Raw genomic sequence first — 14762 nt, 5'->3', positions numbered from 1 at the left:
GATAGCTAACAGAAAAGGTTAAGAATAGTATTAGATCCAAAGAGGAATCCAATATGTTGCCAGAAAAAGTTGCAAGCTTGAAAATTGAGAGCAGTTTAGACTTCAGCAAAAAGGCCAAAAGGATTAAGAGAACAGAAATAACACTGAGAATAAACTTTCAAGGAACACAAGCTTTTTACAGAACTTCTCTAAAAGCATGTAGAAAAATAAACATTAGTAAAGGCAAATGTCAATTCATAACAGTTAGAAACTGGAGAACTTGTAATGAGGAACAAAGAAATGGTAGAGCAGTTAAACGCTTACCTCAGCCATCTTCACAGAAGAGGGCACAAATAAAATCCCAGAGATGCTAGGAAGTTAAGAGTCTCATGAAAGGGAGAAATTTAAGGAAATTAGTATTCAGAAAAAAAGGCTGGAGAAATTAATGGGACTGAAAGCAGATAAATTCCCAGGACCTGATGATCTGGATCCCTCAGTATCTGCAGAGGCAGTTGGGAGAAATAATGGAAACGTTGGTTGTCATCCAAAATTCTATAGGTTAAGCATCGATGCCTATCTGAAAGCAGGGAACTCCAGACCTGTTAGCTAACTTCAGGAGTAGAGAAAATCCTGTTACAGTACATGGGGCTAAATTATTTTGTTTTCTAATGACTTAGTTGAAAGAATCAAATGTAGCCAAATTTATGTCACAGGATAGGTGAGAAAATTGTGTAGTGTCTGTAAAGAGATACAGGTGGGTTAAGTGACAGGCCAAAAATTTGGCTGAAGAAATAATATGGGAAATCATGCATGGTTATTCACTTTGGTTGAAAGAACAAAGAAATATTATTTAACAAGATAAAAACTGCCAATTGCTACTGTATCATGGGATCTGGGTGTGGAGGTACATACATTAAGTAATTAGGAAGGTAAATGACATGTTGGTATTTATCACAAATGCAGTGAAGTATAAAAGTAGGAAAGTCTTGCTACAGATCTACAGGGTGTTGATGAGATTACATTTGGAGTAGTTCAGTGTTCAATTTTGGTCTCCTTGTTTAAGCAGTTCAGAAGGTTCATTTGGTCAATTCCTTCATGGCTCAATTGTCCTTCAAAGATTGAGTAAGTTGGATGTACACACCCAGAGTTAAGAGAACTGAGAGGTGATCTTGTTGAAGCATGTGGGATGTTGAGGGTGCATGACAGATGCTGTGAGAAAGTTTCCCACTGTGGGAGAATCTTGAACTAAGCGGTATAGTTTCAGAATAATGGGTCATCCATCTAAAATATGAGAAATTCCTTTTCTCAGAGTTGTGAATCTTTGTAATTCTCTTGGTCAGAGCTGTGGAATTTTAAAAATTTTTCATAGAATCATACAGCACAGAAACTGTCCCTTTCAGCCCACCTCGTCCATACCAACCACAATGCCTATCTATGCTAATGCCTTTTGCCCACATTAGGTGTGTATCCCTCAGCACCTTTCCTTTCCAAGTACTTGTTCAAACATCTTTTAGTAGAGTACCTTAGTGGATGTTAACTTATGAAAGTTGAATGATTTCAGTTTCAGTTGGTTACAACTAGTCAAAATACTGAGTTGTAATATTCCCTCTAGATTTCCTAATGACCAGTGTGTATGGAAATTCGGAAATTAACCTCTGGGTCGATGGTAAATGGGTATAAACTTGCTGTGAATGTCCACCATTAAATTTTATTGAGCAGGATTACAAACTATTGTGGTGTTGAACTGTACAAAGGAGAAAGTCTATCATTTGGATTTCCTGATCTGTGATGTCTGGTCATTGCTGGAATGTTCTTCTATGATTGGATTAATATTTCAGTTTTATTTTGCCAAATTGAGGTTGAAACTCTTCAGCTCTTCTGCACAAATTCTGGAAGTGTCTTATAGAAGCAGGTAGTTTTTAACTGTCATAGGTCCAGGGTGTCCTACAAATTGGGCGAAGTGCTCCATGCATGTCAGGAAGGAGATATCAATCAAGGTCTGTAACCCTAATTATCTATCACCCTACCTGTGATGGTGATAGTGTGACTCCTGGGTTTAAGTATCAGATGTAGTTGGCTGTAATGTTATTCCTGGTACTCCCCATTTATGTTGGCACAGGAGGAAAGCCAATCTGGGTGAAGCACTGATGGTCTGATGCATCACTGAGAAGTTATCTATTACTGCTTCATTACTTCAGAGGATTAGGTGGGGCAAGAGAACTGTGGGTCTGCATGGAGCCACTAATGCCCTTGTCCTAAAATAAAAACAGAAAGTGTTTGAAGCACTTAGTAGGTCAGGCAATGTCAATGAAAAACAAAACAGTTAACATTTCAAGTTAGTTTTCAATAACCTTATTCTCAAGTTTTTAACCAGCAGATTTTTGGCTATCTGAACCTAAATGATTTATTGAACTAAGTGATTTTTAATTCATTTCAACTTTGGCCTAATTAAATAATTCAACCACGGGGCACGGTCTTTGCCACATTCTTTGCATTCCTTGCTTTCCTCCCCTTTTGTCTCCTTGATATTCTGTATTACACTGAATTTGTAGAGCTCTGAAATAAAAACAAATTGCTGACAAATTCTCAGGCAACATCTGTTTCTGGCTGATGACCACCCAATTCAATGGAAGCTCATCAGCCTGAAACGTGAACTTTGATCACCACAAATACTGCCCAACCTGCTGAGTGTTGTTGCTATTTCCTGTTTTTATTTCATTACATCTCATTGTTAGGTCAATGGCTCACTGCCGTTTACAACTTCCATTTGATCTGTGCAAGGTCTCTTTTTTAACTTGCCAATAATTTCCACTTATCTTTGGTTAAATACCTTCATCCTTGTTCTTCCCCATGGCACTCCTACACTAAGCAAGGTACCTGAAATGTTCTTGTACAGTTTGTCCCAATTCATTGGACAGAACCACATCAAGTATATTTGTGGAGATCAGGATCTATGTGAGCACATTTGTTTTTGCCTGGAGAGCTATAATATTCCATCTGCCTTTTTCATTATGCCATTTTAGATAAAAATCCAGGCTGTTAGCCTACAAGGAAAAAGAAAGATAGGCAATTAAAGTTAAGCCTTTATTGCAACTCTATCACTTCACTTTGATTAAACTAAAAGTTCTCTTATGACTTTATCTCTTCTAAAACAAGAGGTGGAAATTTAGGGATTATGTAGATATGATTTATAAATGTAGTCAATTTGTCTGCATGCATTTGGATGTATTTCTGTCTGCTTTTGAGCCTGGATATCTGCTTGATTCTTGGCATCTTATTAGACTTGAGGCTATTGCAAAAGTTGCAGTTTCAGCAATGTTGATTTGGTTTTCATCCACAACCTGAAATCAAGAATGACTTTGCAAAATCATCCTGCAAACTCAAGAAAATCAAGTGTTTTGCTGAAACAAGACTCCATCCCAGCACACAGGAGTTTTGCATCAAAGACATTGTCATAATATTGGATGATTATCCTTGGTGATTCACCCAGTCAGGCACTATAACTACTACAGAATTGAAAGACGAATGAAAGATGTTACATAAATGCATTTTTTAAAACCTTTACACACAAGTGATGTTTGTCAAATAAGGCTCCTGTTGATGTGTCATTTTCTATTTGACAGAGCTCTGAAGAAATTCCTTTGCAAAGCCTAGGCTTGGAAAATGATGTACAATGTATTTTCATACACTTAAAAATATTAAGGTCCATCTTTTACTTAATGACGCACATTGTTTTCAACTGCTTCCGCTGCAAAATATTACAGAAAGATTGCTTCCCCACTTATGTTCTTTTATTCCTTTCACCTCTCCTAAAAGTGCAGACTTTTTCTCCAGTGTTGGACTTCAAAAAAACCTGCTCTTCAACTTTTCACATCATCATGTCCCAGTATTTTGAAAATACAGTGGGTTCCTAGGTTACATAAGGAATCTATTCCTGAGAACTGTCCATGAACTAGATTTTCCATAAGATGGAAATGAATAATTTCCCCCAAAATCAGGATGTGAAATCTTTAGCCTCGACAGCCCTTGGGGACTGATTTGCGAAGAGTGGACGGGGGAAGATCAGCGTAGGTGATAGGAGTTGTTACCTGTAAGTGAACTGTGACAAATGTTTGTCTGTATGCAGCCTGGGTGGAGTGATGCGGGGTGCTGGTCTGCTAATCAGTGAGGAAACTAACAGCAGTTTAATAAAAGAAAGTGTGTGCTAACGAGATGTGGCTCAGGGGTCATGTTGTTTGATCTTACCTGAAGGAGAGTTTGGAGATGGCATTGGCTTTTACTATGGGTGATATTTGCATTGTCTTCTGGCGAAGAGATTTCAATTACTGTGCTTGAGAGCAGAGTCTGGGAAAATTTGCATGAAGTCAGATTTCTGTAACTCAGGTCTTCTGTAACCCAGGGATCTCCGTAAAGTCACTTCCAATATTGGAAGCTCAAAAGCCTGTTCGCACGCAGCAAGCTCCCAATGACAGCAATGTGAAAAATCGTCTGATAATTAGTTTTAAATAGATTTCAATTGAGAGTTAAGTATTCTCCAGGACACTGAAGGAAATTTCTTTGCTCTTCAGAATAATTGTGAGCTCCCTTACATCCACTTGAGAGGGCTGATGGGGGAGTCATCTCTGAAGTCCTACCTGAAGGAAAGGGTGGCACAGTAATGCAGCTAGTGGAGCTGCAACTTCAGCTCCAGGGATCCAGTTTCAATCCTGACTTTTGACGTTGCCTATGTGGAGTTTGCATGTTCTCCCTGTGACTGCATGGATTTTCTCTGGTGCTCTTGTTGCCTCACTCATCCTAAAGCTGTGTGGGTTGGTAGGTTAATTGGCTACTGCAAATTGGTACTAGTATGTTGTTGGTTTATCTGAGAGAAATTAATGGGAATATGGGAAGAATAGCTTATATGGAATATTAGGGCGGGGATTGGGATTGCTCCCTAAGTCTCTCAGACTCGCTGATTTGAAATGACCTGCTGTGTCAGAAGGAAATGTGGAAATGCTCTTTGGTAACTTTCTGAAGTAGGCATTCGTGTTTAGTGGTGTTACATTGAGAGGTCAGCAATTTGGCACTGAGGTGTGTTGAATTTTTTTTTAAACAGGGTCTGTAAACTCTACCTCAGAGGTCTGAATGCTCAGTTGTTGATCACATATTCAAGACTGAGATTAATAAATTACGGGAATAGAGAGGTTATGCTGTGTCAGGAAAGTGGGCTTAAGCAGAGGATCATCCATGATCTTCCTCAAAGAAACGTGAAGGAGTGAATGGCCCATTTGTGTTCTGAATTCCCATATACTCTTGTAAAATTAGAAATACTTTCCCACCATGAGTGGCATCAGAAATGGGTGTAATCCTGTCTTCTCCATCAGATGGCATTCATAGAATAATAGGAAAATCCTTTTTTTTTCTCTTCTCTATTCTAACCAGAATATGGTACAAGGGTTAATGTGTAAGACTTCCTAGACCCTGACTACTTCACAGCAGCAAACCAGACAGAGATGCAAAATATCTTTATTTAGTTTTGAATATGTGGTTAAATGTAAAGAAAAAGTGATCAGACTAGCAGTCTACTATAAATTGCTTGCACTTTTCTCAGTTTAAAAAGTTGAAGGCTAGACTTGCATTCTGATTGGCTAAATTGCCTTAATCTTTCATTCACAGCATGCTAACAGGGAGGGACGTGATACAAGTGACAATGTGGGCTGGAATATCTTATCAGCCTTCGATTTACCCATCAGTCCTTCTCTCAAGAATACAGTAGAAGCAGGAAATCAAACTCTGCCTACTGTATCTGCTTTTCACTAAATCATCCATGCCATATATATCTGACAGCTGCCGTTTGAGAATACTTCACTCAAGTTCTGCAAAAACAAGTCTACCACCATAGACAGGGAATGTCTTGAAATCATTCTAGTTGCTTAATAGCTAATTGTGAATGACAATGTGTTTAATGGTTTGCCATGAAATACTACTTGCCCGTTCGCAATCATTTAGAGACAGCTTTCCTGTTGATGGAGCTGGAATTTCCTCATTCCAGATCCACCTTTGTTAACCCTTTTTTTTCAGATACTCATTTTTTTTTAAGTCTATTTGCTGGTCTATTTGGTTTTGGTTCAGTGAAGTCTCCACTGTAATATCCCCATCATTATGTTAGGGAGTTAAGCAGAAGGTTTAAAAACCAGCACCTCAAGGGTCGTAATCTCTGGATTACTCCTGGTGCCACACGCTAGTGAGGCTAGGAATAAGAGGATAGGGCAGATAAATGCATAACTGTTTAGCTGGAGCAGGAGCGAGGTATCTTGAACCATTGGGAACTCTTCAGAGGCAGAGGTGACCCGCTCAAGAGCGGCGAGTTGTGCCTGAACTGGAGGGGGATCAATATCCTGGTGGAGGATTTGCTAGAGTTACTCAGAAGGTTTTAATCTGGTCTGGCAATAGAGTGGCAGATAAGAAGGTTGAGGCAAATATAGAAATTAAAGCAAGCAAGTCCAGTAGGAAGAGGCTGGACAGGGAGAGAGAAAGGTCTGATAGCATTTATTTTCATGCAAGAAGCCTGATAGGTAAGGAGATGACTCAGGCCTGGAAAGGCACATGGGATTGTGATATTATAACTTCTACAGAAACATGGTTGAAGGATGGGCAGGAGTGGCGGCTCAATGTTCCAGGATACTGATGCTTCAGGTATGATAGAGGCAGAGATGAGAGAGGAGGGGAAGTTGCATTTTTGATTAGGAAGAACACCATGGCAGTACTTAGAGAGGATATTCCTGGGGATTATTCAGTGAGGCTATATGGGTAGAACTTCGAAATAAGAAGGGGGTGATCACTTTGGGATTGTACTATAGGCCCTCTAATAGTCCGCAGGAAATAGAAGAGCCAATATGTAGGGAGATCACAGATAGCTGTAGGAGTAATAGTTGATTTTAACTTCCCTAATATTGACTGGAACAGGCATAATGCTGGGGATAAGATGGGGCAGAATTTAAGTATGTCCAGGAAAATATTCTCAACCAGTATGATGGCCCAACTAGAGGGGGGGGGGGGGGGGGGGCGGGGCAACATTCAACCTTCTCATGGGAAATGAGGCAGGGAATGTGGCTGAAGTGTCACCAGAGGAGCACTTTGGAACCAGTGACCACAATTCTATTAGTTTTAAAATAGTTATGGAAGAAGATAGGACTGGTCCACAAGTTAAAGTCCCAAATTGGGGCAAGGCTGATTTTGATGGAATTAGATAGAAACTTGCAAAGGTTGATTGGGAGAGGCTGTTAACAGGTAAAGGGATGTCTGCCAAGTGGGAGGCTTCTAAAAGTGGCATATGCAGAGTTCAGGGCCAAATGTTCCTGTCAGGGTGAAGGACAATGTTGGCAGGTAACTCTGGCTGGCGGAGGATATTGAGGCTCAGGTGAAGAAAAAGGAGGAGGCATATGTCAGGTTTAGGCAGCTGGGATCAAGTGAATCCCTTGAGGAGTATAAGTGATGTAGGAAATCAGGAGGGCAAAAAGGGGACATGAGATATCCTTCACAGATAAGGTAAAGGAGAATGCCAGGAGATTTTATGTATATTAAGAGCAAAACAGCAACTAGGGATAAAATAAGACCCCCAGGAATCAGTGTGATCATTGATGTGATGGGTGAGGTCTTAAATGAATACTTCTCCATGGTAAATACAGACAAGAAGGTCATGGAAGCTATGGAATTCAGGAAAGAGAATTGTGATCTCCTGAAACATGTCACTATTATGAAGGAGGGGTTGTTGGGGGTTTTGAGGAGCATAAAGGTGGATAAATCCCCTGGAACTTGACCAAGCATATCCCAGGACAAAATGGGAAGGCAGGGAAGAAATTTTCTGGGACCTTGGCAGAGATACTTGGATCATCTTTAGCCATGGGTGATGTACCGGAAGACTGCAGGTTGGCTAATGTTGTACCTTTATTTAAGAAGGGCTGCAAGGACAAGCGAGGGAACTACAGGCTGGTGAGCTTAACATCAGTGGTGGGAAAGCTACTGGAGGGGATTCTGAGAGACAGGATCTATCTGCATTTGGAAAGGTAAGGACTGATTAAGCATGGCTTTGTGCGTGGGAAATCGTGTCTTTCGAATTTAATTGAGCTTTTTGAAAAGGTGACCAAGAGGATTGATGAGGGCAGGGCAGTAGATATTGTCTATGCGGACCTTAGCAAGGCTTTTGATAAGGTCCTGCACGGTAGACTGCTCTGGAAGGTGAGAACACATGGGATCGAGGGTGAGCTAGCCAATTGGATACAAAATTGGTTTGGTGGAAGGGGTCAGAGGATGGTAGTGGAGGGTGTTTTTCAGATTGGAAGCCTGTGACCAGTGTACTGCAGGGATCAGTGCTGGGTTCCCTGATTTTTTTTTTGTTATATATAAATGATTTGGAGAAGAATGTAGGTGGCATGATTAGTAAGTTTGTGGATGACACCAACGTTGGTGGTGTAGTGGACAGTGATGAAGGTTGTCTAAGGTTATGACAGGATCGAAATCAACTGGAAAAGTGGGAAAAGGAATATCAGGTGGAATTTAACTCAGACAAATGTGAAGTGATTCATTTTGGGAAGTTAAGCCAGGGCAGGACTTGCATGGTAAATGAAGGCCCTGGGGAGTGTTGTAGCACAGAGGGACCTAGGGGTGCAAGTACATCGTTCCCTGAAAGTGGCGACACAGGTAGACATGGTGGTGAAGAAGGCATATGGCATGCTTGCCTTCATCAGACAGGGCACTGAGTACAAGAGCTGGGATGTTGGAATGTCATGTTACAGCTGTACAAGACGTTGGTGAGACTGCAACTGGAACATTGTGCACAATTTTGGTCAACATGCTATTGGAAAGGTGTAATTAAGTGAGAGAGGGTGCAGGAAAGATTCTCAAGGATGACACTGGGATGATATTCCATTCCACTGGAGAGCTTGAATTATGAGGAGAGACTGGATAGTCTGGGACCGTTTTCCCTGGAGCGAAAGAGGCTGAGGGGTGACCTTATACATGAGAGGTATAGATAAGGTAGATGGTCACAGTCTAAAACTAGAGGGCATAGGTTTAAAGTGAGAAGGAAAAGATTTAAAGGAGACCTGAGTGGCAAGTTTTTCACACCAAGGGTGGCAGGTATATGGAACGAGCTGCTGGAGGTGGGTACAATGTTTAAAAGACATTTGGACGGGTTCATAGATAGGAAAGGTTTAGAGGGATTGCGGGTCAAATGCAATCAAATTGGACTAGCTCAGGAAGGCACCTTAGTCGGCATGGACAAGTTGGGCTGAAGGGCCTGTGTCCATACTGTACTACTCTATAACTCCATGTTCAAATCATTATAGTGCAGCATCCCTCCCCTTTCCTACCTCTGCACCTTCCTCAGTCCTGCAATATGCCATGATTTCTGTTCTCCTCTTGTTCTTGCTTCCATAAATGTCTCCAACCTTCTTTTAAGATACTCCTTGAAAGTTATATCTTTGATTTATCTTTTAGCCTGATGTTTCTATGAGAAAATCAGCATGTCAGGCAGCATGTACGGAAAGAAGAACCGAGTTAACGATTCTGATGGAAGACCCTTCATCTGAACTGGGAAAGAGACCTCTGTGTTTCAGTGTCAAATATTGTTTGCCAATCACTTCCAAGACATTGAAGGTCCTTTATGCATGTGTTTTGTTGTTATTGAGTGAATGCAAGATTAAAGGGTTTTCTATGTGCAAGGGTTTATGGCAGGACAACTGATGTGGAATAAAGTGTTCTTGTCAACTGTGCATATTTCATAAATAAGCTTCAACCAATAAATTCATCCCATTAGGAAGTGCCCTTCAGGTTTCTGTTAGTTCAGTAATTCATCCAAATGTATGCTTTTGGAGGATTGCTGATAGTATTAGAAACTTGTGCAAAAGGGAATGTAAATAAAAAGTTTACAATTTAACTTCTTTAACACTTTAAAAAATATTACATCTCCCCATACCTGTCATCTATCCTTATGATATATCACTGTAATATCATTTGTAATAGAGTCTGCTTGCATAAACACGTCATGCTATATTTACTTGTCCTTGCCCTGAATAATGGTGTAATGCTATCGTTAGTGGGAAGATGCAATTTCTGGGAAGATGTAATTATAATGTAAATGCACACTAGATATAATGAATGGCAACAGTGAATGACATGATTGATCAACAGGCTTTTGAAAACCCTTTTAACTATTGTCTCTTGAGTTACCCATCATCCGTCTGATTTCTTGAACCACAGTCCTTTATCTAATGGGCTTCTTAATTAAAGAACAGCAGTATACTTTTGAATAGACATAGTATTTGATTCCAGTGTGGAAATTAGCTCCTTCTTCAAATCTTCATACTAAATTACATTATTCAATTCAATTCACAGTAGTAATCCATATTTTATGGTCTGTACTGTGCCTTGGTTGAATAATTGTGGCTACTAATAGCAATTACTATGGTCTCCTGGAATTCGTTCATTTGCTTTCATTGCTTGGATAAGAAACCCAGCTTTTCCTTTCATTTTAACTGCTCTGAGAAGGGTAGAGTGGGGGATTAATTGTGCACGTAAAATTCAGGCTGGGCATTCTTGACTCCAAGTCCTTTCATTACAGGTCATCCCTAGGTTACGAACGCCCAATTTATGGACACCCCTACATATGAGCGAGCTCCCATAATATTAAATTCAAAATCTGATGTATATACACAAGTTCATTCCTACAAATGGCAGAAATAGTTTCCTCTCTCCCCCACTTTTAGTAACGGTTCTTTCTTATCTGTCTTGTGTGCTTTTGATGTCATTCATTACAATGCTGTATGATTACCATATTGAGTGATTTTTGTGCACTTTCTGGCTTACGGACAAAATCGACTGATGAATGTAGCCTCAAGATTTGAGGGAATAGATTTAGGACGGAGATGAAGAGAGTAGTGAATCTGTGGAATTCTCTGCCTAGGGAAGCAGTAGAGGCTACCTCATTAATATATTTAAGACACAGTTAGATTTTTGCATAGTAGGGGAATTAAAGGTTATGGGAAAAGGCAGATAGGTGGATCTGAGCCCACGGCCAGATCAGCCATGATCTTATCGAATGACAGAGCAGGTTTGACTGGCCTACTCCTCCTATTTCTTATGTTCTTATGGCTTTAAAAGTGGAATCTGTTTGTTTGTTACCTGAAGATGGCCTGTATTTATAAAGCACCAGTCAAGGGTGTCATAGAATGCTCTCCATTTGCCAGTAATCTCTTTTTCTCCCCTGTCCCCTCCACCTCGCCCCCTCCACGGACCCACCATCCTGCCATTCAACAGTAATGAAACAGGAAATGCCTGGAAAAACTCAGCAGGTCAGGCAACATCTGTGGAAAGACAAATGTATCAGGTCAAAGACCCTTCATCAGAACTAAGCTGATTCTGAGGGAAGGTCTTCAACCTGAAGCATTGAGTGTTTCTCTTACCACAGACGCTGCCTGACTTGCTGAGCTTTTCCAGCATTTTCTGTTTTCAAATTTCTGCAGTTTTCTTCTTATTCCCATTCAACAGTATGCCGTTCTTTTAAATAAAGTTATAATACTGATTACCATTCCTTGGCCGAGCAGAAAGCTCCTTGGGTGTTATTACTGAAACTACATCCCAATTGCAAATGTATTCGTTTCACTGAATTTATATTCTTCATCTGCCGTGGTGGGATTCTAACTCGCTTTTCTGGATCAATAACCCGTTTTCTGGATTAAGGTTCCGTAACATAACCATTGTGCAGAGTACTCTCACTCACCACATGTAAAGTTTTTAATCTTCGTTGGTTCAAAAGCTTGAATAAATTAAGATATTTTATTTGAATAAACGTTCAGTTAAAATTATATACATTTTGATATTGGGGTAAATTACGGTTATGAGGATCCAGAATGAAAAATGTACATCACCAGAGAGATCTCTCACTGGTTATTTCTGTCAGAACATGTGTGGAGAGTGGGACTGCTCCACACTTAATCTATGAAAAACACACTTATCAAAGGTAACCAGACAGCAGCGGGAGTGACCCGCATTGACAGGAAAAGACCCTGTCAGGGATATAAAGACTAGTTGGATTCTGTTCTCTGAGCGCAGTATGTGTGTGCCGGCAATGAGGACAGAGCGGAGCAAATACGAGAGCGGGGTCTGGAACCGCGCCAGCCCTCTCCTCGTGTTCTACACGGCCTTCTTCTACACAGGCTTCATGCACCTCCACGGTGAGTGCTCTCTTCAGCAACCCCATCCCCCACCCCTATAAAACATTTAAAACCTTTGAGCCATTCTGCTGTTTTGTGCTAATCATATTTATTGTTAGTATTTATTGTAATCACGTATACTGTTTACTCTATGAGCTTCCATGCCAACAAGGAATTTCATTGAACCCTGTTGTATGTGACAATAAACTAATTAATCTAATTTCACCAAGTCAGAGTTAATCTCTGGGATACTGTAGTTGAACCTATGTTTTGTTCCACCAGGTGTGTTGGTGGAGGGGAACTGGTTTGGCTTCTCTTCAAGGGGAAAGGCCCTCAGACACTCTGCATGTCGGATGGAGGTGTAGAGATATTCTACATCCATGGTGAAGTTTTGGCTGTGTTGGGGAAAGGAACTGAGTTTTTGAGCAACGGAGTGAAGTGTTTTGCGTGGAAATGAATAATGGCATGTATTTTCCACCTTTCCAAAGGGCTTTACACTTAATGGGGAACATTTGAATTGTCATCACTATTGTAAGGAAAGCAGCATTCAATGTGTGCACAACAAGCTCCTGCAAAACAGTAACATGATTACCAGTAGATAATCAGTGTTAATGCTGTGGACTTCCTAGTGTATTGAGGGAGTGGACAGAACCTCAATTTAAGGTCTTATAGGAAACAGTGTATCCAGCAGTGCAACATACAGTACTGCACTGGAGTGTGTCGGGCCGGGTCACTGCACTTCTCTCTGGAGTGGCAATGGAAGCCATTAACCTTTGGCACAGAGGTAAGAGTGTTACTCAGTGAACTGTAATTGACACTTAGAATTATTCTCCATTATCATTTTGAAAGTGTAATGATTATGATGATTTTGGGGGAATTAATACTCTGCACTGGACCTTCAGGTCAACATTTGTGCATTTGACTGCTTTGTGTGTTCTGTGATGCAGAAGAACTCTGGATTGCTCATTGTAAAAAAAGAATCACCTTTCCACGTCTATTAGTGCCAAGCATTGCCAATAAATTTGCAGAAAATGGAAGCGACGACTCCATTTGGTGTTGAGAAATGGTGCAATATTTAAAAAATATCTCTACATAAATTCACAGAAGTTCAAGAGTAGTGAGGATGACCCGATAAAGGTCTTCAAATTTATGAAGGGGTTTCGCAAGATAGAAATAACTTGTGTGGTTAGGGTGGGGGTGGGAATACTAGACTGGGAGCTACAAATATAAGTAAGTCACTGATAAGTTCAAAAGGCAATTCAGGAGGAACTTCTTTCACTAGAAAGTGATTAGAAACTGAAACTCACTGCCACAGGAAGTGGTTGAGCTGTATGGTATAGAAACATGCAAGGGATGTTTCCCACTGATATCCAGCTTTATCTCCCCATTTCCAACCTCTTTACCACTGGTTTGTGCTCCCTTCCCATCTTACTAGACCTTACCATCCACTCTTTATCTCCTCATCCCTTCTCAACCTGTCCCCATGCTTTCTTGACCCTTACAACCTTTCAGCACCTTATCCTGAACCTTCCACTACTCCTCTCGACTTCTCCATCTTCTCTCTAGCTCGCTATAGTTCTCAGTAATTCTCTTAACATCATCACCCCTCTTTTGATGCATCCATTCCTTCCATCTCCTTTCTCAACTCCACCCCTAAGACTTTGTCTTGAGCCCTTCCTTGAAACTCCAAGTGGTCATCTTTCACTCCACATCTTTTCCTTGCCATCAACTCAGCTTGTCCAAGAGGCTTGCATTCTCTGTGGTCTGTCCAACCAAAACAGACCGTGATCTTCTACTTTCTCCGTTACAAAGAAGGAATGTGTAACGTCACCCATCTTCATCCCACTTCAGCCCACCCTGCTGCTGAACCCCTCATCCATATGTTGTAAATTCCAAAGTCACTATTCTGTTGCTTCCATGATCAACCTCCCTCCATCCAATCCCCATAAATATCAGCACAAATAAATCTCTGTTGTCCATATCCAAACCCATGCAGGGTCTTGGTCACCTTGTAATCCCTCCCCTTCCTGTCTAACAGTGGCTTCCAGTCCCTCAACCCTCGGTTTAAATCTCTGTCCCTCCATCTTTCTCATAACCTTGTCCAGCAATGTAGATTCCCCGCCCACCCATCGCCTGAAGTCTTCATTTCTGACTCAGGCCTCTTCACTCGCCTCAGATGGCTTTCCCATTTAGTGTCTCACACTGTAGAACTCTCACCCCAAAGTCCTGAAGTTCTCTGTTGTCCCATCTTCCTTTAACGTTCTCCTTCAGTTAAGTCCATGGCTCTTCTTCTCATCTTCTTTGGCTCTCAGCCTGTTTCTTTTCTTACCTCTGTGGATTGCCTTGTGCCATTTTTGAACAGTAAAGAGAGCATCAATGAATGACTGTTGATTCAGAAAATTCTGGGTTTAAGTCCAACTTGAGTGTAAAAATTTGGACTAATGCTCCAGTGTACTGATAGCAAGTTCCACTGTTGGAGATGCCATCTGGAGCTGTTAAAGTGGGACCATATCAAATGGGTATAACTCTGGTACCACTTAATGAGAGCAGCAGAATTTTCCCAAGCGTCCTGACAAATATTTATCCCTTGCT

The 14762-nt window shown here is 40.9% G+C and overlaps 1 protein-coding gene across 1 annotated transcript in view; it reads left to right on the top strand.

Moving 5' to 3' along the window:
- Positions 1-12085: 12085 nt before the first annotated feature.
- The window catches only part of susd1 (sushi domain containing 1), a 90377-nt gene continuing 87700 nt past the window's right edge, over positions 12086-14762 (top strand). The window contains exon 1 of the mRNA XM_052019955.1: positions 12086-12191. Within this exon, the coding sequence (XP_051875915.1) occupies positions 12086-12191 (106 nt within the window). The remainder of the gene's footprint in view (positions 12192-14762) is intronic.

This window comes from Pristis pectinata, chromosome 7, assembly GCF_009764475.1.
Source record: "Pristis pectinata isolate sPriPec2 chromosome 7, sPriPec2.1.pri, whole genome shotgun sequence".
Lineage (NCBI taxonomy): Eukaryota > Metazoa > Chordata > Chondrichthyes > Rhinopristiformes > Pristidae > Pristis > Pristis pectinata.
The sequence above is the reverse complement of the archived record's forward strand: the minus strand, read 5'-3'. Positions and strand labels throughout refer to the sequence as shown.